The sequence below is a fragment of the Poecilia latipinna genome, unplaced genomic scaffold (assembly GCF_001443285.1).
Source record: "Poecilia latipinna isolate Pla-1442-1.1 unplaced genomic scaffold, P_latipinna-1.0 Scaffold1560, whole genome shotgun sequence".
In the NCBI taxonomy this organism is placed as follows: Eukaryota; Metazoa; Chordata; class Actinopteri; order Cyprinodontiformes; family Poeciliidae; genus Poecilia; species Poecilia latipinna.
In genome coordinates, this window is record NW_015114176.1 from 48,123 (window position 1) to 71,225 (window position 23,103).

Here is a 23,103-nt window from a genome sequence, read left to right on the forward strand (position 1 = left end):
ATTACCACTGAGGTGACAGGAAGTGACAGGCGCTCAGGCCCCGGGGCCCAACTTTCCAGCCAAATGAACAAGTGGCTGCAGGACGTAGAAATCCATGCACTGTCACTCAATGCCAGACTGTCAACCAATCAGATCCCAGCTCACAGTCTGGTTACCTGGGTGACACCTGAACACATCCACCTGAGTCACATGACAGATTTGAATTCTTTGCTCACCAACCCACCTTAAGGTTCTACCAAATTATTGTATCAAAGCTGATAAAACCCCAAATCAATCAATCAATCCATTGGGATAACAAATGTTCCTATTTATCAGATAAGAGACGGCGGAGGCATCTGGGTAATCTGCTTCCAGGACCCAGCAGGCCTCACTCCTAAGTGCAGCTTATTTAGGTTGTCTGAAGTGTTACTTTAGGGATCCACGTTTTGTTTACTGAAACAAATACCGATATCTGAGGATTAGAATTGGCTGATACTGATCCAATACAGAAAATTAGTGCTTATTTTTTTTAACACAGTCATAAATGTACTGAAATACAAATTTATTTAATAACTCTACACCAGCACAACAAACTTAAATACACCAGTAGCTTCACAAGCTTAGTCAAACATGTAAAAACAACTCAACTTTAATTTGTTCAGTCAGTGCAGTAAAGAAACTGAAACTACCTTTGTCAAACATGTAAAAAAATAAACGGCAAAAAACCTTTCAAATGGTTCAGAAAGCATTAATAGGAATTCCAAATATAATGTAAAATAAAATAAAAAATAAAGCATGACGTCGCTCAGAGGACAAGGCACAGAACTAGACTGAATAGATATGTGGACTGAGTACATTATCAGAGATACCCAATCCTGAACTGTTTTCAATATCAGGACCAATAAAGATACAGATGAGTGCATCTCTATGAGTTTTGAACAAGATAAGAAAGTATTCCTCATATTTAAGCTAAATACATATAATTTGTGCTTCAACTCAACACCAGCAGCAGCAATGTCAGCAGAGATGTGACATGTCTGCAGCCCCCCTCCCGTTAGCTCTGCCTGCAGATGAGTGGACATGGGGGAGGGCACTTTAAATCCTCTCCAGCTATGCTCTCACCCCTCGCCAAAATAAAAGCCCTTTATTCTATAGCCTCTCTGCTAATTAAAGCATTTAGGCAAAGTGGTCAGAGTTGATTCTGTCTCACTTTCCTTCTTCATGTCCCAAGTGTGTGAGACAGAGATTAGCTAAATTAGTGGGAGGAGGAGAAGAAGAAGAGAGTTTTGTTACAGTCGACAACATGAAGAGGCTCTCAGAGTTCTTTCAAACGCAAAATGAGCTGAAAACTCTGCAGTTCATTCTCTGAACACAACCAGGACCCTGAATGCAGCACAATCAGTCTGAAGCACGTCAACTCTCTCAATGGAAGAAGAAAATAAATACAATATATCTAAGAATCACTTATTTATTCTTTTGGTAAAATGACCCTGAAAGTGCTCTCCGTGTTCTTTTTCAGAATCATCAGCAGTAAATATGTGGTTCTGGTCCCTCTCAGAAACCAACTCTCAAAATATTCCTCCAAACAGTCGGAATCACTAAATGTGCCTTGGACTGACTTGCAGATGTTTGAACATCCTGAAAACTCAGAATATTCCTGGAACAGACACATGCAGATGACTGGAGTTAGAAAACCCGATCAGACCACAGCCTGATGTTGGACCGGTACCAAACCAGATCTGAGGACAACAGCAAAGAAGCTGGAGGTTTTCCACAGCCTCTCCCTAAAGGAGGAGTGAATGGTTGGACACCACATGATGGCTGCTATAGGCTCAGTGAGCTGTCAGTTGTCAGGATGCTGGATGGATTCTCACTGGGTCTCAAATGTTTGCATGCAAGAATATTGGACAGGCTGAGAACAGCTGCTGGATTGTTGGGAACGATGCAGCAACATCTGTGGCCAAACATTTTCCTGAAAATGACTAGTTTCTTTATGAAAATGACCAGAAAGATGCATCAGTGTAGCCTTAGATCTCCTTGGTTTGTTGAAGACAAATTCATTTAAATTAATTTTAGCTTGTAGGATCCCAAAACATGAGCATTTATCTATGCATTCTTCTATTCCTGAAATCTTTTTGGTCAACATGCCACCACAGCTTTGGGAAAATTTGCATCTAAATCAGGAATATTGGGTTATGAGTGTTGCTCGCGATGGGATTATAAGTTTCCATTTAATCATTACAGTCATTAAAAAAACATGCTCTTAATGATTTCAAGTTATTTTTCCAGGTTGGAACAGTCAGATACTTAAAAATTAGATGTAGTCACCCTTCTTCATTATTCCACCCACTTTGTGGACTAGTACCTAAATAGACCCTGAGAATGATGCTTCCTCTACCATGTTTTGCAACTTATGACATGCATTATGTAAAAATAGCTTAATCTCAGTGTCATCTGACTGATAAACCTCTCTCCAGAAGACATTTTGCATTTCCAGATGCGTGTCTTCGCAGTGGAGTTTTAATTTGACAGCTGGGGCCTTGTTTTTCAGTCTGGATATTCTCAGTGAAGTGAAGTCTGTTGCCAGAAACAAACCGACATAAAAAAAAGCTCAGTTGATTGATTGCAACAGAAAAAGCTGAGGTGCAATTCGTTAAAGGACAGCATCAAGTATTAGTGAAGTTGTCTATAATCCTGAGGGAATAAGCAACAATATGCAGCATTTTATACATTCATTGAAAGTTTTGGATCCCAATTTGTGTTATAAAAGTTATACGTTGTAAAATAACTTCACCCTGGAAATAAAACAGCTCACATAAATCAATGAAACTCTCAGACTAATAACTAATTCATGCCCACACTAAGTGAATGGAAAATAGTAATCAAAACTGTGCACAGTGTACTGAAATTACTAATCAAATACTGTTTATAAAAATAGATTTAAAAAAGTACAAAAATAGTCCCTAGGAGAAGTTTAGTGAAAGTGGAGAGAAAACCCAGGTCTGTTTGGAGCGTCTTTAGAGAAGAAACTTAATTTACATTCTAAGCAAATCACAGAATGTTGGACTTTCCCTGACTGAAATGGCATTTTGGTACTTTTTCCTACTTTTACACAATCATAGCTTAAGTTTCATGAAATTTTAAAATGTTACCCTGGAATGTTGCTGCCACACAGTCTAGATTTTGAAACAGAAACTTTTTTGGATTCAAACTACACTCATGTCCACAGTTTCATATGATTTATACATCAATACACAGTCAATTTTGTAGACTTTCCCAAATAATGTTTCCTATTTATAGAGGACTTACAGTGTTTTGTCAAATCAACCTGGAGTGCAAAATACGCAATAAACTCTAATAAACGCCATTACATCTTAACTCACAATCATTCTTTCAAAAGTAAAAAAGCTGAATAAACCTGTTGCATCTAAACCACTGTAGACAAATAAAAATAAATCATGAGTGGCCATCGCTGAACGACATTCACATAATGACTGTTGGTTTGTTATCTGTGGTTTATTTCTGCCAATAAGAAGAAGGGGGTATTGCTTTGGACTCCCCCTCCGCCCTTCGCCCCAGAAAAGGCGGGGATCACCATGACAACCAGTGACTCAACAGTTTCTGAGGATCTGGGTCACACATTACTCCGTCATGGCTGCCACTATAATCCTGGTGTAATCTCAGCAGTCGTGTCATCTCAGTGCAACGGCGGCATATAGCAGAGAGCCACTTCCCGCTGCTCATTGGTTGTTGACCAAACCCACAATCCTGCACCAGCTCACTGGACCCGGATTTAGATCATGCCCCCCTGTGTGGGGTGAGTCATCAGCAGTTATTTTCTGTTGTTGCGGAGGAAGTTTGAAACATTGCAAAGTTATAAATATTAAATTAGGTGATAATGTTGGTTAAAGACTCTTTATAGTCATACATGTAATACGAGGGTGTGCGATGTTTCTGATGTGAGGTCAAGTAAATTTATGGATGTGTGACATGTTCTTCGGGTCTTTAAATGTTTTTGAGTGACAATTGCTTCATTAACATCTGAGAGCCACAAACCTGACCTTTAATCGTTGTTGAATTGCAACATTCAGGTTCAAATCTGTTAGTATGATGGATTTATTTCACAATTCCTCCTTTTCGTCTTTTTTTAAATCATCAGAGTTTTTGGCTCCCTGTTTCTGGATCAGAGGAACAAACTGTGACCGTCCTGCTCGTTAGTTTGTGTCGCCTCACTGAGTCTGAAGCTGCTGATCATCACCAAGGTCATAACCTCGGAGTCCGGGGCACTGTCAGGGTGAAAAAACACAAACTCTGTTGTGCAAACCACGAACTCGACTCAATCTGAGTCTCATCCTCATCAGCACTGTCAGAAATCCAAGCAGTTTGAGAGAGAGGAAGGCATTGCTTCTCTTCCAGTCAGAGGATCAGTAACAGACTTCAATATATTCAAAGCTCTGAAAATAACAGGCGCTGTGTCAGAGAGATCTTAGGGGGGGGAAACTTCCTAAAACCTGAACAAACTGAGTCTCAAAGTTTCACTTAAAAACAGCCAACTGCTGTGAAAGACGCTCGTCCAGCATCCAAGGAGGCGAGTGGGAAGTGAGAGCAGAAAAGGAAATAAAAAAGAGTGTGAGGGCACCGCATGAAGGTGTGTGTGTGTGTGTGTATGTGTGTGTGTGTGTGTTCTCAGAACCAAAGGAGAAGCAACAATGTGGTGACACGGTCAACACAACTCGTGAAACAAAGTGTCAGCAGATTACGGCAAAGGGAACTCAAGGACGACGCAAAAAGAGGAAACTGGTGCAAGGACGGTTTTCTGCTGCTTACCTGCTGGTGTAGACGTGCTCACACACACAAAGCGTCAAGAAAAAGACAGAGTGTTCCACGGAGCAGCAAATGTACTAACAGTCATTCAATAAATAGTTGTGTCTGCCTGCATGACGTCGAGGTGACAAGGTACCACAAAAAACCAGCAGCTTGACCAACATTTCCCAAGTCTTTTATTGTCCTTTGACATTGTTTAAAGTCACTAACATAGTTCTGATTGGATCAGAAAAATCTGACTGAACCATCACTTTTTATGTCTGATTAACATTTCCTGTCCAGTTTTGCAAGGGACAAGAAAAAATGTCTCAGCTTTAACTTTGGATAGACTCTAAAAGTGCCGGAGCAGTGACATATCAGCACTACCGGCACTCCTAAAACCACTATCTGCTGTCTTGCACTGTGCTCTGTGAGGTAACTTTTGGTTAAACTTCAGGTCTTCAGGGTCAAGAACGTTGCAAATAAAACTGTTAGTTTGAGATAAGAGATAAAAACATTTAAAACTGATACTGAAACCTCAGGAGAGCAAGAGCAGGTCGGCTGTTCAGATCAGAGAAGGACTCGAGAAAACGAAGCTCCACCTGGGGAATGAGGTCTCTTAAAAGCTTAACCAATCAAAATAACATTAGTGTTGGAGATTGCTGACCAGATACTGACCATATCTATGTACATTATGCTGAGAAACGAATCAGAAACATTCAGATATTAGACACTTGGACACAGATAAACCAATGAAAACCTTTATGACCTGCTTTGCACTGTTTAATCTTTGGTTCTGGAGTCAACATTCTGATTTTATCCAAATAAATGAAAAATTAAAAGAAAATATGACTATCATAAACTGCCCAATGTGAAGTTAAAACACCGGCAGTCCCTGTGGACGCCGTGTCCTCTGTTAATGACCGCAGTGGATTGACTTGGACGGGGGCTACAGTGCAGACACATCCAGGTCTTATTGAATTCTCTTCTGCTCTGCTGCATGCACACATAAGTCGGACGGTAATTATTGTCTGGTATCGCTTGGATCAATTTGCATTTAACCCAGATTTTGGGAGCAAAGAGGATTGCGGCGCGTCAAGAGAAACGGGGACAGGCGGCCGTCTTCTCCACTGCAGCTTCTTGGGCTCAGTCATAAATCACCGTGCCTCACATTCAGCTTTCCAGACATGCGGACAAAGGAGGGACGACGTGAAGACGCCCCCTCCCCGACCCCCCAGGGCACACTGTGTCCACTGGGTCATCTAGTTCTGCCCCACGGGAGCAGGGGAACTTTTCCCAGGCTCATTAAGATGGGCATGAAACGGGGCCTGGTCTGGTGGGACCATTACTTTCAGGTGAACTGGTTTTCATGACAACTGGTCAGACTCCCAGTAACATGCAATATCTGCACCTTAAGCTGAACACAATCAGTTATGAGCATAGCTTAGCACAAAGATTATCAATGTAATGTTCAGGTGATGTTACAAAAATACTATAAACAGAAAGAACATAAAGCTGGAAAACCAGTTAGCATAGCTTAGCATCATTCATTTGAAAAATGTGAAACTGTTGGCACTGGTAAGCACAAACACCAAATGTCAAAGAAAACTCTAAATATGTATATCTCTTAAATATTACTATGAAGTAATGCTGTGAAAATCAGCAACAGTGAAGACCATCAGCAAATCTGTGCGAGAACACTGTAAACAAGTAAGATCAGTCTAGAGTCCTCAAACATAATATGAAAAAATTAGCATAGCTTAGCAACAGAACTATAAACAGGGAAGACTTTGTATAAAGTTTCTAACAGAGAAAAGGCTGTTAATGTAGTTTGCACAAGGAGAGCACTGAAAACTGAATGCGACTCAGCACAAAGGCTGTAAATATTAAGATTGCCTGGGGAGCCATTTTTTTTTTTTTTCTCAAAATACACCTAAGCAACACGCAAATCTTCCAAAGAAATTAAAGTCTCCTTAGTGTGTTTTTAGACATTTATTAGACATCAAAATGTAGGCCTGTTTTAACCGAGATGAACAAGCAAAAGAAAAAGAACAGAGTGAGCTGGCCTCAAACTCAGGAACTGTCAGCTATAAACACAACAACTTTACTGGATGAGCTTCATAATAATCATATATCACTTCAAGACGGTTTAATTCCAGTCTTGGTTTTTGTTGCTGCTATATCGAATTGATCATTTGCTTTAAATACACAGAGGCACTGCCACCGTATGAGAATGTAGTAAATGCATCTAGAAATGACGATTCTTGCAAAAAACAATTTGCAGATTTATTTTTATGTAAACGTCCGGGAAGTTGTCTTTGATGATAATGAGGAGGGGTCTTGTGTTCAGCCTGTTCAACTTGAATATTTAGTGACATTTCAGAATAAAGGAGATCCTGTTTTCTCTCACCAGGACAGTACAAATATGTATTTCAAAATTTACCATGGTTCTTTCTTTATTTAGCAGTTTTGCTTCGTCTAAACATAGATTAAATATAGAAGTCTAAATAAGGACGACAGACTTAACATTGACTCATCTCAAACAAAGGCTACAAACAAACAGGGATGACGTAGTGAACCACTGTAAACAACATGGTATTCAGCCTTTACAGAGATATTTTAAACACAAGCATTTGGTGCATGTCTGCTGCACTAAAATAAGTTTTTCATTATGTGTGATTTAATTGTCTAAATGGGATAGAAGGGATTTTTTTAAAAGATATTGTGGCATTCAGATGATATATGGAAGCCATAGACCCAAATAGACTCACATCTGACTCATGTGTGCAACATAATCCATGTGGGGAAAATAAAGCAAATGTTTTGAAGTGTGCAGAAGGATTTATGTGATCCATGTTAACAAATTAAGATATTATTTAACCTACAGTCTGACAGACTGGATTTGGCCTTTAACACAGTGAGGTATTGATCGACCCGGTTACGCCTGTTTTCCTGTCAGATCATCACTGTCGTACCGCCATTCATGTGTGAACACATCCAGACTTTAGCATGTGTGTCACATCGATCGCTCCCACCGACCCAAAACTGATCACAACACAGACACACACTCATAAAATGCAGCATACAGTAAACACACACACCCAGGGGGCCGTGGGAGAAGAAAGAACACACACAGACACACACTCACATCAATGAGGCCTATTGACTCTGTTCCCTCTGAGCACGCACAAAGCCGGCCTTTCAAGTTCATCTGGACTGATGTAATAAAATTGACACATGCAGTCGGCTGAATTCTGGGGCGCCTGTTACCTAAACTCTCATTTCCAAAGCACTGTCACCTCCCCTCACTGCAAATGAATCAATTACAGAGCAGCATAATCCTGTTAGGGGCCAGATGAATGCATACCTCCCCGCTGGCAGGTGCTGGCAGGCTGAAGGGGCTTATTGGAGCAGGCGATATCAAAGCTGGGGTTTTATGTGCCACATTAGAACCACTGCAGAGCAGCGAGAGGAAGCCGCTGCGCCTGCGCTCGCCACCTCAGCCTACACAGCCAAACGCTCTGCCAAGCAAACAAACCAAATAACATCAGGCTGCAGATCTGGAGACGACTGACATGATTTATCTCGTATCAGCAGCTTCACTAGAAACATTCTGCTGCGTTTTAAGGCACGGGTCAACCCGGGGGACATCAGACTTCTGGAAACAAAATGTTCCAATAAGGCTTTTACCACAACATAAAACCAGACTGCAAAAACACAAAACCTTACCAAGTATTTCTGGTACTGCAACTTTCTAAGTACACCTAAAATTAGTTGCAAGTAACTTTTCAGCAAGACTCCGGAGCTTTTTTAAATATTTCCCTAATATTGATGAGCTACAAGTTCCAAAAGCAGATATTTTGACTTATAACAAGACATTTTTCCTATAAGTATGAGCTAGTACTTTTTCATCAATATTAAGGAATTGTTGACTTAAAACAAGCTACTTTACCTTGTTGAAAAATTACTTGTAAGTTAATTTTGTCTAATTTCAAGTGTTCTAAGATTTTTTTACTAGAGACTAAAAATACATGGTACGGTTTTGTTTTGCAGAACTCCTTGATCTCTTGTTGAAGAAAGGCTGAAAGCATAGTTTCATCAACAAAAAGATTAACACCGATAAAAACACCATTTGTTTTTCCTCCAGTTGTTTCCATGACTAACATCAGAGAAATCAGTAAGTTTCATTAAACCAATAGAGTAGACACTCTTCAGTTCATGGTGAAACAACAATAATGGACAACAACTGTGCATGGAAATATGTGTTGCACAGATGATGGAGTGAAAACAGGCTTCTGTCAGCTGTTGCTCTCGCCACATGAAGGATTAGAAGGAAGGGCCGTCTGGAATATTATCCAGAGTAAAAAGCATTCAAACAAATCTGGGCTCAATGTGGTGCTTTTCATCTGAACTCACAACTGTAAGAGTTTCTATGACATGAACTGAACTGAGCAAGGCCTTTTCTTTGCGTTTTTCTTTTGCTTTGGTTCAGGTTTTAATAGGAACAGCGGGTCAAAGCGGTGGCCTGGTTGGAGCATGCTCACTCCAACACATTTATGGCTTGTCAGAAAGTGGATTCTGAGCCACTTCGTCTTAGAACAACCACGAGCGTCGGCACGAAGAGGGACCAGAGGGGCGACCGAAGCCCCCTCCCTTCCCGCCCTCCTCCCACTGCCGTCGGGCCAGGCCATTGTTCACCAGGGGAGGGGGTCTTCAGCAGATAAATGGCTGCATGTTAACCATGTTTGACAGGGCGCACAAAAGAGGACACCTCGGGTCCCATGACGAAACCGGCAGCCCCACATCACCGTCCCAGAGAAGTTTGACCCCCCGGTCCCCAAACCCAGGAGCTACAGGAAGTTTCTACTGCTTCACTTTACGACTGAAACATCTGACATCAGAGAACGTTTGAGTTCCTTTGGATGATAGTTTGATGAAAAACCAATCAGGATGGTAAAGAAGGACCTCTATTATGAGGGTTAGGGAATCATTTGGACTGAAATGTCATATCAAAACCTGTTTTCTTAGACTGATGGCAGGTTGGTTAGTTTGTTCATTTTACAACTCGTAGAGTTTGAGGTCAATTTTTTGGGACGTTTTCATACCAGATGGTCCGGTAGACTCGGTTCGACTGGCTGAAACATTTGTTCCATTTTCATCTGGTGCCCTTGTCTTTCACACTGTGCTGTCAAATGAACCAAAGCCTTTAAAAAACTCAGTTACCCACTCCGAAACTTAGAAAATAAATTAGTGATTTCTGAGTTGTGTACAACTTCCTTGTTTATAAAGCGTAAATAAAAATGCAGTAGCATCAGATTTTAGTGGTTGTATGTTTGCAATCTTTGGCAAAACACTGCAAAGCATTTTTCCCGCTAACACTACACTTGCACTTTTGTTTTGTTGTATTAACCCAAAAGGCCCTGCGCGTCAGTCTGCTGCCTGCTTTTGGGTTGTTCTCCTGTCCGTTCGGCGTTCACATATGCATTAAAATTGCACCAGAGTTCACTTCAAACAAACTGAAACTACATTTTTAGCTGGACCAGAATTTGCCTTTTCAGCCCTCATCAGACTTCGACTGGACTTTCTAGACAAATAAACAAGAGTTTGGTTAAAGAGCACCAAACAGGGCTGGTGTGAATGCACACTAAGTCTCAAATGGGTCAGTTTTCCATCATGGATGTCCAGGTAGTTTTGCTTTCGATCCTGTGTTTGTTTGCCAACCTGTGGTGGAGAACTGGTGTTATTTTTGTCATTTCTGATGGGTCACTGGGTCAGTTTTCCTGTCTCTGAAGAGTGTTTAGTTAGTTATTCTGTCTGTGACTGAGTAATCAGTCAGTTTTTCAGCTTTTGATGGAAGGGTTTGTGATTTTTATCATTTCTGATGGGAGGTTGGTCAGATTTGCAGTATCTGATGAAACAGTCGAGCTGTTTTGCAGTTTGGAGAACCGAGTCTGTTTTCAGTATGCAGTGGGTTTTTCAGTCTTTGGGGATCTTTTTAATTGCCTGTTGAAGCATTTGGTCAGCTACTCCTTCTGTAACACAGTACCTTGTTAGTTTTCCAGGCTGTGATGAGTTTCTCTGTCTCTGATGGAGCACTGGGTGAGTTTTTCACCCTCTGATGAATCATTTGCCCAGACTCTCAGTCTACAACAGAGGATGGAAACAGACTCTCGGTCTCTGATGAGTGTTCGGTCAGTTCTCCATCATTTGGTCAGTTTTTAGTCTGTGACAGAGTGACGCATGAGTGTGTTCAGCTGAAATGAAGCAGTGGGACAAAAGCAGAAAGCGTCTGTCAGGCTGCAGGCCGAAGGAGGGGGGGTATTTTTTAGCCAGGGAGGGGGATTATTGTCCTTTGCTAACCTTTTCAGCTCTGCTGCCTCTTTGAAGGTTGACGGGACTTACAAAGCACCTGCCCCGTCTCCGAGTGTCCCCCGCCTCCCCCGGCTGCCCCCCCTGACCTGACCGGCATTCCTGGCCAACAGGGGGCCCTTCCCATGACTACCTTTACACCCCCGCCCAAAACAATCTCACAAAGTCTGGTAATCCCACAGCAAACACGGCTGTGAGGCTCAGAGGCGATGCACGAGACTTCTCACAGCTGAAAGGTGCTCATCACCGTGGGAACCCAGAGTGAAGGAAACACTGCTGAGGTGCACAGGCATCAAAATCTGATATATTTTCAATGATTATCATTTTTAAAATCAACTGTTCAACGTAACTCAACAAAGTGTGCGTGATATGTTTCTTTGAAATCATTTAAACTAGTTTTAGTAAAAGTTGACCTAATGGCTCATCTGCAGTTCTTCCTATCAGTAAATTCCTCCTAAACTTGAGTTGATCAAGAACCTGTGAGCTTCCTCACATTAAGCTTCCCTCCTCTCATCGTCTCTGGACTCTCGTTTGTTCGTGGTCATCATAGCGGAGACGTTTCCTTCAGACCGGACAGTGCGAGCAGCTCTGACAGGAGTGTCAGCTCTGATACCTTCATACTGTGAGGTCAGTCCAGCAGGACTCTCCCTGAGGCGACCGGGTCGCACCGAGAGGCGCTCCTCTGCCTCATTACTTTAATTGGCAGATCTGTGACCAGCAAGTGATGAGAGAAACTGATCTGATCTGGCCTGAGGAGGTTACACTGCGAGTCCAAGTGGACAGAGGTAACGTGAACAAAGTCCTCCATGAGATGCAAACTCCCGGAGAAACAAAAGAAAAGTTTTTAATCGTCAAAGCAAATGTTCGACAGCATAAAAACACTTGTGCAGACAAAATCTCAAATGAAAACATTCAAACATCAACTGACCCACAGTGAGACATGTCTTCAACACTCAGATGTCTTTAATTTCACTGGTTGTCAGAGTTAAAGAGCTCAGGAAAAGAACAATCCTGAACTTTATCAGACTAATAAAACCCACAACTATCAATATCCAGATCTGGACCAGTACCAGATCACACACCACCCAGCACCAGAACAAGCCAGCTGTCACCAGTTCAACTACATCTCAGTACCAAACCCAATATAACCCAGAACTACAACTGTGCCAGCCCAGTAGCTGTTGCTGGATCTGATGCACCAAACACCAGATCAATATCCGACCAGTTAGTAAAACTACACTAGAACCAATATAATAAAAACCCAGAAGATCTGAAACAAGTCCAGCATTAGAGCAATTAAAAACCTTGACGAACAGCACCAAAACAAGAAAAATAAGAATCCAAACCCAGACAAGAGTCCAGCCAGTGTCATACCCCAGTAGCAGCCCAATACCTATCCCAGAACCAGGCCAGTACCAGGCCAATAAGAACCTATAGCCAGGCCAGATCCAGTCCAAGTAGAGCCTATAACAGGCACATTATTGGACCTATATGAGGAACCCATAACCCCAGTCCAACAGCATCCCAGTACCAGAACAATAATAACCCCTTCAGCTCATTATATGCCTAATATCCGGTCAATCAGCCCAGTTATTGTTGGTTTCCATCAATCGCCCCGACGATAACCTGCGAAGGACTTGGAGGTGGACCCAGGACCATCCCAGCAGAGGTGGGCGGAGCCTGGGGGTGCCGGTGTGGGGAGGGGGGAGGTTATTCAGGCGTACAGTGTTGGTCTGGACACACAGATGTCATGACACCTTAATCCAGCCATCCGTTATAGATTGTTCCATGTGTGTGACCTTGCCGCAGGAGCTCAGCCAATCAAATGCACCTCTCCTGTTAGGGCGGGGCCTACGGACTGAACAGGTTGTCTTCTCTGGAGACGGGTCCCAAATAAGTTAGGACACACTCAGGTGATGTGAATCAGAATCCAGAAGAAAGTGAAGACATTAATGAGCTGATGGAAATTAAACAGCTCAGTTTAGAAGCTGTTTAGACAAACAATTTCTCTTGAGGTTCATCTACGAAGCTTTCTGTTTTAATCTGACCCCACCACCTGCTCCTAAATGTGTGTGTGTGTGTGTGTGTGTGTGTGTGTGTGTGGGGGGGGGGGGGTGTGTGTGTGTGTGTTGTTCTCTAACGGTTTCTGACTGTTTAAGTGTGTCTTATCTCTCCATGCTGATGTGCCTCTGCTGTGACCCGAGAGTGTGTGATGGTGTGCTTTATTGTCTGGTACAGTGTGTGTGTGCTACAGTGTGTGTGTGTGTTATCTTTCTGCCCTGATGCACCTCCGCTCTGACCTTGATGAAGCCTGTTTAGGCTAACGGCAACAAAATGTCACCAGTCGGCTCCGGGCGCGCTGATGAACAAAATATGCATGGTTCAGTGAAAGTGAGCGTGTGTCAGTCACCTTGAAAATATGAGAAACAACAGAGTTTTACTGCAACAACATCAAATACCGAGGTAAGATGGGAGGTGGAGGAACATTGGTGACTCAGAGACGAGCTGCTTTCACAAGAAAAGAGAAGAAGACATGCTTTCCGAGGAATAAAGGTGGCGGCAGTGGGTGGGGGGGTCCTAATATGGTTTAATGCACGGAAGAATAAAGACACAGGACAGATGTGAAAGTCAGTGAGTGATGGAGAGTGTGGGTGTTTACCAAGTCAATAACTCTCAGACAAATTAGTATTTGTTGGATCAAGTCCAAACTGTTCCGTTAAAATAAAAACAAAATCAGAACGGTCCGGAGACGATCTCAGGATTCCTTCTTAGAGAAAGGAAAAGTTTTCTGTATTTTTTCTAATTGCTGTCCAATTCACACACCAGAACTGGAAACAAAACTAAATCCTGTCTGCTCAGAGATGGCTTCGTTCACATTGCAGAATGTGAACGAAGCAGGAGCTCAGCAGGAGCAGGAGCTCAGCCAATCAAATGCACCTCTCCTGTTAGGGAGGGGCCTACGTCTTCTCTGGAGACGGGTCCCAAAAATAGAATAATATTCTGAATTATTCTAATTCAGAATAAATTAGAATAAATCTAATTTATTCTGAAATCTGATTTTTTTTTTTTTTTTGCATGGTCAACATTATTATTATTAGCTTATTTCACTAGAAAATTAAAGATTAAAAAGTGTCTTCTGCAAGAGAATTCTGTCCAAGACTGGCATGCAGAGATTACAGAATATTCAGAGCAAAACATAAAAAGTTAACACCGTATTTAATTAAAAGATTCCTCAGTTAAAACATTTGCAAACAGATGATTTCTTCTCAAAATCTTGAAAGACTCTCTTACAAACATTCAGTGACAGCAGCGCCTTTCGGTCCATGTATTTCTGCAACCGCCTCCAATAGGATGGAGCAGAAAACTGAAAAGGCTTATTTCCAAATTCAATTTGGAGTTTAGGCTCCAAAAGTAAAAGTAAATTCCCACAATGAAAAAAACATCCTTTGGTGAATTTTCAATTGCGTAAGTCAACAAATATGAAAGAAGTCCAAGTATGGCCTTATAAAATATATATAAAAAATACTAGTTATAAGTGAAATAATCTGTCAGGATAGCTAGTACTGTTTCATATATATTGAGAAATTACTGACTTAAACGAGTGCCGATAGCTTCCTAAAATGTTACTTGTAAGTTATTTCTCTTATATTTAGTGTACTAAGATATTTGAACTAGAAATTAGGATTTTATGTTTTTGTATTGTACCAACACCTCTCACCATTCACAACTATGACAAATGGAAAGTGACAAAACCTGTGTGGTTGTTCCCACTGGAATCACATTCAAAAAGATCGGATACTAGTTGGATTCAGGATCACATACGGTAGTGGCTCAAATCTGACTTTAAAATAAAATCAGATATGTGGCACAGCTGAGTGTTCACACTTATTCTGAAAAGCCTGACCTGGTAACTTGAGCCCAAAACGTCTGATCTATGCCACACAACCCAACTCTGTTATCAGGTTAAATCTGAACCTGGTTCAACCACTTCTTGTTTCTGCTGCCGATCAACAGGAAACAAAGTGTTTCATCACATCTAACTGGTGTCCTCAACCAGAGGTTAGAGGTCAGGGACTGGTAGGATGCTGATTCTGTCACCTGACACACAATGATGCCACAGCCATCCTGACCTCTGACCCTCACAAACATCATCATCCCACCGTATCACACTTTCATCCAAATCAGGATGAAGGTTCATCTATGTGAGTGACCCTCCGTCATGTGACTGTGATGTCACCATGCCTTTATTTTGGGGGGGGGGGGGGTGGGGGGGGGGGGCTGCATTAAGCAGGCTTCCTGTTGTTAACAAAGGGCCCTTCTTCTGAAAGCGGGGCCCCGGTTCCTCCTCTGCTGTCCAACCAGAGGTGTTTGCTGAAGTAAATCTGCCTAAGTCGAGCAGGAGGGGGCCGAGGGGAGTCTGACAGGAGGTGCTGGGGGGATAAAGGTGAATAAAGATAATCTGCTTTTCTTCACAATAAAAGCTTTCATGGGGGGCGGGGCTGAAAAATTAAGAATTCATATCACATGCTGCATTTTAGACTTGATTCCTGACCTGTAAAGAAACAGAACAGCCAGGGGCCCCCAGGGGCCTCTTACACAGCGAAGCTCCGGATTTGGAAACATTATGTATTAAAAAAATACTAAAAACAAGCAGCAGCAAATGAACTGAAATCCAAATGAAAGTGAGGAGTGAGGAGAAGTAGCGAAGCTGCAGACGGAAGGCAGTTTTTAGGAAATTTTCTCATTTAAAAACAAACTTTCAGGAAGTTTTTAGTTTCTGATCGAAGTGTCTGCCGCCCGGGAGGAGGAGCTCCGCGAAGGCCGCCGCCGCCGCGCCTCCTCCTGCCTCGCTTCTTCACCTCCTCCTCTCTGCGCTCAGTTCCTTTTCTGCAGCTCCTTTCATCTGGGATGGCGGCGAGCTGAGCGTCCCCGGCGGCGCTCGCAGCCTCTGAATGGTGATTAAGGAGGAGCGGAGGAGCTGCTTTCTTTGTTCTGCCCTCAGGGAGGGGGTATTTACTGAGGGAGGGGGGCAGATATGAAAGACATTCGGGTCAGAGAGCAGCAGCTCCGACCTGCTTTTAAACCGCTTCATCAGAAAACCATAAAAAGGCCCCCGTCATGTTACTTTAACATGGTTCTGCTCACCAGAACCCAAAATTCAGACAGTTACAGATCCTGGAGTGAAATTAACCAAGTTCAAAGTTAAGTGATAGAATCAATTTGGACCAAACATCAAGCTGAAAATCCCATCCTGACATGACACAGCTTCTTCTGCCAATCACAGGGTTCATGCAGGTTTCACCAACTCAAATTTAAGACTTTTTAAGACCTATTGAAGACCATTATGAGTACAATTTAAGACCTATATCACAACAGAGATGAACAGAAGAAATACAGGGGACCAAAACAGAAATTTCTGGGGTCTTTTTGTGGCTCTTGGAAGCAGCTACGTGTTTCTCACATGGCATTTGGCTCGTTAGCTAGCAAGTATTAGCAACTAGTTACCGGTGGCTTTAACCACCGTCAGTCACAGAACACATCTAATGAAGATATCTGCACACAACACAAGCTTTTGCCTGATAGAAAAGTTCATCAACATAAAGCCAACATGATTAGATAGTCCTGATACAAAATTTGAGAAATGTAATTAACATATTTAAGGCCAACTTACATTTTCTTTAACAAATTTAAGACATTTCACAGCCTTATTTTAGATAAATGAGTTTAAGACATTTTAAAGATGCATAGATGTCCAGAATCAGACTGAAGGGACAAGACAGAAGCACAGCTGAAAGGTGGGAACAATACCAAACTCAGGTCAACACACACAAGAGTTTCTACCAGCATGGAGTGTGAGGCAGTTAGTGTGTCAACGTGAACAGGCCTTCTGTCAGCGAGAGTCAGCTTCCATGAAACTCCTGTCAATGTGCACAGAGCCGCTGTCAGCTTGAAAAGAGCTCCTGGTAGCTCCTGTCACATGATAATCAGTCAGTTTCCTTCCATCATCAGTCTGATTTAATGAAGCGAAATTAGAGGGAAGTTGGGGTCGACTGACACATACTGTCAAACAGGCTGCTGTCAATCAGAGGCACCTCCATCTCCCTCTTAATTGTTGGAAACTAAAATAAGACATAAACAATTACATGAACAAATGTGGCCATGGCATAGACTGTAAGTATTTTTGGTCAAGTTTCTCATGCAATTATCTTGAAATATGACAAAACTAACTTACAAGTACCTTCTCAGCAAGTTACTTGTTTTAAGTAAATAATTCCTTAATATTGATGAAAAACTACTAGTTCCATTGGTAGGTTATTTCACTTATAACATGGGGAAATTGTTTTGTCAGAAGTAAAATAATCTGCCGGTGGAACTAGTATTTTTTTGTTATCAAAAATGAATTATTGACTTAAAACAAGCTCCCATATCTTTCTAAAACGTCACTTGTAAAATAGTTTTGTCTTATTTCAAATGTACTAACGTATTTGCACCAGAAACTAGACTAAACATATTTGGTAAGATTTTGTGTTGTTGGAGTGGCCAAAGTGAGGGCCTGGGGGCCTTTTGCAGCCATCAGAACAACTTTGGGCGGCCTTTGATCACAAGTCAAGAATAACCTAAGTTTTAATATTTCACTGATGCCAGGATGTTCAAGACGTAATCATTAAAAATTTAAGGTGCAGTATGAGCTATTCATCCAGGTTTTTGCTTTCAGTTTAATTTAATTTATATGAACCAACATACAAAAATGCAGACCTGGGCACAAAGCATGAATAAACTTAGCAACAGAAAGCAGAAGTGAGGCATATTCTGTTATTATTGCTGATAAAACTAAAACAAAGTTAGAAAAAGACGATCGACCTGAAAAATGTAGAATGTGGTTTGCTGTTTTTTTTTTTATATTCTACAATAATTATACATCACTTGTGAACCGGAATCCAAGTGCTCTGCTAGTTTTTATTAAGATTTTGTGCAGTGGTTATTGTTTTTTTTTAGCAAATAAAAACGTAAAAACTAACATTTGTTTTTGTTATTAAAAAGAAGAAGACAGAAAAATTCAACTTGATGTTTTTGGCCCCCACACTAAAGAGTTTGGACACCACTGGGGTAGAACGTCAGAAGAACAGAACCGTCGAGATGAAAAGGAAGACAAAAACCCAACAGGTTTGATCCGAGCTGATAGCTGACAGAGAGACACTGAGCTGTGGCAGAGACAGGATCCTGATTTCATCCTGAATGAATCAGCTCACTCCCTGCAGCTCCACTGACAGCTGTGGTTCTGGTTCTGATGGAAAGCCTCCAGTCCACTCTGAGGGAACCATCGAACTGCATCACACACAGACACTGACAACACACACACAGAACCATCCGGACTGTAAGCAGTCCCACCCATGACGGCCTCCAGCAAGAAGAACCCGATCAACCTGAGCAAAACGGTCCGCTTCTTAGGAACCATCAATCCAAACCGAGTCAACAAGTGAAAGTTTGTTTCAATCTGATGCAAGAAGTCAAATCAAAATGTAAAAAGAAGAGTTTTTCTTTTTACATTTCAGATTTTCCATCTATTTCAGTTTAATTTAATGTCTAAATTAAACTGAAATAGTTTAATTTCAGTTTAAACTATTTCAGTTCCGTCCTGCTTCATACGAACAAATAATATAAACACAGAAATATATCCTATTATAAATCTATAAATCAAATGTAGTAATGTATTTATTATAACTATAAAAAAGAAAATGTGATTTAAGACTACATTTATTCCAGACATGGCAGTTATGGATAACAAGCACAAAATTATTTTGCAGCCTGAACAACATGTGACACACACACACACACACACACACACACACACACGCATTCAGACAGCCAGCATCGGCGCTCCAGCAGAAAACAACAGACTTTAACAAACAGCTGCAGCCACACAGCTGGATGAGACCTCCAGAGGTGGAGAAGGCCACAGATCCCCTGACCCCTCCAACCCCCAAAAGTTAGATCTGCAGCTGACTGAGACGCCATGAGACGTTCAAAGACACCCGGAGGGAGGGGGACCCGCAGGAACCCTAACGCACAAAGTCACATAAAAACAAGAACCAAAAACTGTAAAAAAAAAAAAAACTGAGTGAAAATGATAAAATTTAAAACTGTGAGTTTAATTTAAATGGGTAAAATTTAAATAAATCAAATGAGAAGAAGTCAGAACCAACAGAGTATATGTTTTCCTTTAACCAAACGGATTACCCCTTGAATGTGTCTGACTATGAAAATAAAGACAAAAAATAAAAATCCAAGCCTCTGATGATGTGCAGTTTTTGTGTTTTTCTTTCATAAGGGCTGATCTACACTTCACGCCTTGACTAATGTAACTAAGAGTTTTATTTTATATTTTCATTTCTAATTCTTTTTTACATTGAAAAAAACCTACATTTTTATCTGCACCTGTCCAGATTATAAAGCGTCTGTTCCAGTTCATTGTGTTAAACAGAACAGATTCTGTATCTAGTTCCATTCACCATTAGTAATTATATATATATAAATATATATACTTTTTTAACTCTAAGGAAAAACGGGAACTCCCTCTAAGAAACAAACAAACTCTGAGTCACAGAGTGACGAGCGGCTCCCCGGACACGCGGTGACCCGCATGCGGAGCTCCGAGTAACGGTCCCCTCCCCGCAGCGTCCCGCTCCAAACTTTCTGCAGTCTGTAACACTTGTAGCGGAGTTGCGGTGTATGTGTGTGTGCGGTCTTACCGCTCTTTCTGCGGGGGTTGAGCTGCTTGCGCCTCTTCCATCGGGGACTCTGGGCCATCATCTCCGGCTGTCCCGGTCCTCCTGCTGCCTGAACAACGGCACAGACACACACACAGTCAGTCCCAGACCGGGTCCGAGTCCCAGAACTCCTGATCCACTCCCAGAACTCCCGATCCACTCCCACGGAGGCGCCCCGCACTCTGCGGACTTTGTCAACACTTTGTTGGCTGGAGAGCGCGCACCGAGCCGCGTCCCCGTCAGCCTGATCTCTGATGAGGAGCGTCTCTGCTGGTCTGACAGGAGGAGGGGACACACACACACACGCTCACACACACACACACACACACTCCCATACAAACACACACAGACACTCACACACTCCCTGTTCCACCTCCTCACCGAACTACACCCAACAACTAACTTGTTGATCTGTCAGGCATCTCCAATCACTCATCAATAAAAGTATAGATGTCATCTTTGAATATTTTCTGCTTATATAACAGCAACATTCAGGCCTGCTGATCTGGAATCAGCTGCGCTTTTAATAGGAATATTTCTGCTGCTTCACTTTCATCCATCCATCCTTCGTTCCATCCATCCATCCATCCATCCATCCATCCATCTATTCATCCATCCATCCATTAATTCATCCATCTATTCACTCATCCATACATACATACATACATACATCCATCCGCTGCGGGAATTAAGGCAGGTCTAAGCCCAGCAAACAGAGCGGCACCTCGGTCACACAGTCTGTCACATACCGGTCCACTCATCCATTCTTTAATCCATCCCTTCTTCCACTCATCCCTCCGTCCCACCTGGAGGCTCTCCTCTCACCTGTCCGCAGGTAGGGCCGTGCAGGTAAGTGCTGCGCTCTGATTGGCTGCGCGGAGTAAACTGTGAGCAGCGGAGCAGAGAGGATGAAGAGCAGCGGAGGGTTCTTCTTACCGCTGTTTCCTGCTGCGGAATCAAAAAGTCCAGCCGGGTCTGGGTGAGTCCGGACGGGTCCGGCCAGGTCTCTCAGTCCGGGTCTGGACCGCGAGTCCGGACTGCAGGTTGGTCCGCTCCGTGTGCCGCCTCCCGCCGCCTGTCACCGCGTCTTTCTGCCTCATAAACAGCCGCGAGAACTCGTGGCCGCACGCGCCACCTATCTTCACGCGGAGGGATAATTGATCAGCTTGTCTGCTCACGCGCTCCGGTCTCTGCTCCATACCTGAAGGCTGCACCTGATTGGCTCACAGGATGTTACCTGAACAGGTGAAGCGTCTCACCTTGTCAGGTGGAGCATGCGCAGAGGCATCTGAGATAATGAGTCACATGTAAACAGCATTGATGGGAATGTCAGAAAACATCAAAGGAAAATATTTTTCATCCATAACAATAGGAAATTAATAATTTCTAAAATTGTCAAATAACATTACATAAAAAAACATAACATTATACAACAATCTACTTAATTTAAATAATCTATTATTATTATTATTATTATTATTATTATTATTATTATTATTATTATTATTATTATTATTATTATTAATAAAATGAATGATACATGTACATATTTTAATCACACAGGAAATGCATAATATTGAAGAAACATCTATTTTTCTTAAATTTCATATTATTATTATTATTATTATTATTATTATTATTATTATTATTATTATTATTATTATTATTATTATTATTATTCCTACAACATAATATTAAACAGCATTAATGTGAAATTAAGAGGAGCTAAATTTGTATTAAGAATTTTTTTTCTTATTTTTTTAATTTATATATTCAACCTTTTGCTAAAAAGAGAAAAATTCCTCCTGTGGTGATCGATAGAGTTTGATCAGCGTAACAGCTTTGGGCCTCCAGGCCTGAGGCTGCAGTCAGCTGGATTCAGCCTTGATGGCTCTGCTGACTCACAGCCAGAGCTGAACACCTGAAGGAGGTCATGTGACATTTCTGAGGTCATGTGACTGTCTGGTTTTACCTTAATCTGAGCTGTGGGGGGTTTATGGTGGTATTAGGGGTGTTTATGGGTCAGAGTGGGGGTTTAAAGGAGTATTACACTAATCACAGTGTAAGTGCTCCCATCACGTTGACAGAGAGGGCAGAACATCTGTCCTCAGCTGGGTGCAGCTGCAGGGAGTTCAGTCAGAAACAGGTGAACACGTCGTTGAAAGCAGGTGTTGAACAGGTAACTGATGGTAATGGAGAACAAATATTAAATTCTCCAGACCTGACTGGATTTCTGCTTGCTGGTGTTTGGCAGCAGAAAATTCTGTCCATATCAGAGTATTTGGACCGATGTGCTGTCAGAGTTACAGAATAAATTTAGCCCTGTGGTGGCGCGTGCAGGTTGATAAAGACCCTCTGCTTCCTGTGGAGTTCTGATGAGTGACAGCGGCTCCCAAACTGGATCTGATGGGAGGATACCTGCATGTTTCCTGGCTAGTGCTTCAATGATTTTCTGCATCCCACAGATAACAGCCTCTACGTTACGATAAGTAACCGTTTCAGCTCTCCATACAACAACGCTTCTGTGAAGACCTCAAAATGCTTCAAAATCCTTTTTATTTTACTTACAACAGCGCTTCCATCTGGAGGTTAAATAGCTTAAGATTCACTACATTTTTCCAGGTCAGCAGCTTTTGAATTTCACTGGACAGAGGTGGGAGAAACTGAGCTCAAATAGATTCAAATTAACAGAACAGAAATGAACCAAAACAACCTGAGTTAAACTCAAATGAACTAAAATAACTTTAATGGACTGAACTAAAATGCACTGGATGGGACAAAACTTAATTAAACTTAATTTAATTTTACTGATCTAAAAATATTTGAACTGCATCAAATTGAAGGGAACTGACATGAACTGAAGAAAACTGGATTAAACTAAAACAAACTGAAATAACCATAATTGGAATAACTCTGGACAGAATTAAAATGCATGAGACCAGAGAAACTGAACTGAATTAAAGTGAACTGAGTTTAGTTTAACTGGTTTAAAATTACTTGAACTGAACTCGTTTAAGCTGAAATGAACTGAAATAAATGAACTCTATTTGACTGAACTGATTTGGATTCAACTGTATTGGGTGACACTGAACTATTCAGTGTCACCCAAAACCTTCAGTTCACACTGAATTGGAACAAACATTAAAAGTGTGTATTGGAAACTCAGAGCAGGAAGTAGCAGTGA

The 23,103-nt window shown here is 41.8% G+C and overlaps 1 protein-coding gene and 1 long non-coding RNA gene across 4 annotated transcripts in view; one reads left to right on the forward strand and one right to left on the reverse strand.

The window, feature by feature from the left end:
• Window positions 1-21,010, reverse strand: part of zeb2a (zinc finger E-box binding homeobox 2a) — a 42,683-nt gene extending 21,673 nt beyond the window's left edge. The window contains exons 1-2 of one of the 3 annotated variants that reach the window (XM_015058653.1): window positions 20,856-21,010; window positions 19,902-19,989 (exon numbers count right to left, since the gene is read on the reverse strand). In XM_015058653.1, the coding sequence (XP_014914139.1) occupies window positions 19,902-19,962 (61 nt within the window). In that variant the 5' untranslated portion in view covers window positions 19,963-19,989; window positions 20,856-21,010. The other 2 variants (XM_015058654.1, XM_015058655.1) reach the window with 2 other exon arrangements.
• LOC106963633 (uncharacterized) lies at window positions 3,626-4,915 on the forward strand. Its single transcript, XR_001428228.1, has 2 exons — window positions 3,626-3,796; window positions 4,139-4,915. It is a non-coding gene; the product is annotated as an uncharacterized LOC106963633 (long non-coding RNA).
• Window positions 21,011-23,103: the final 2,093 nt, after the last annotated feature.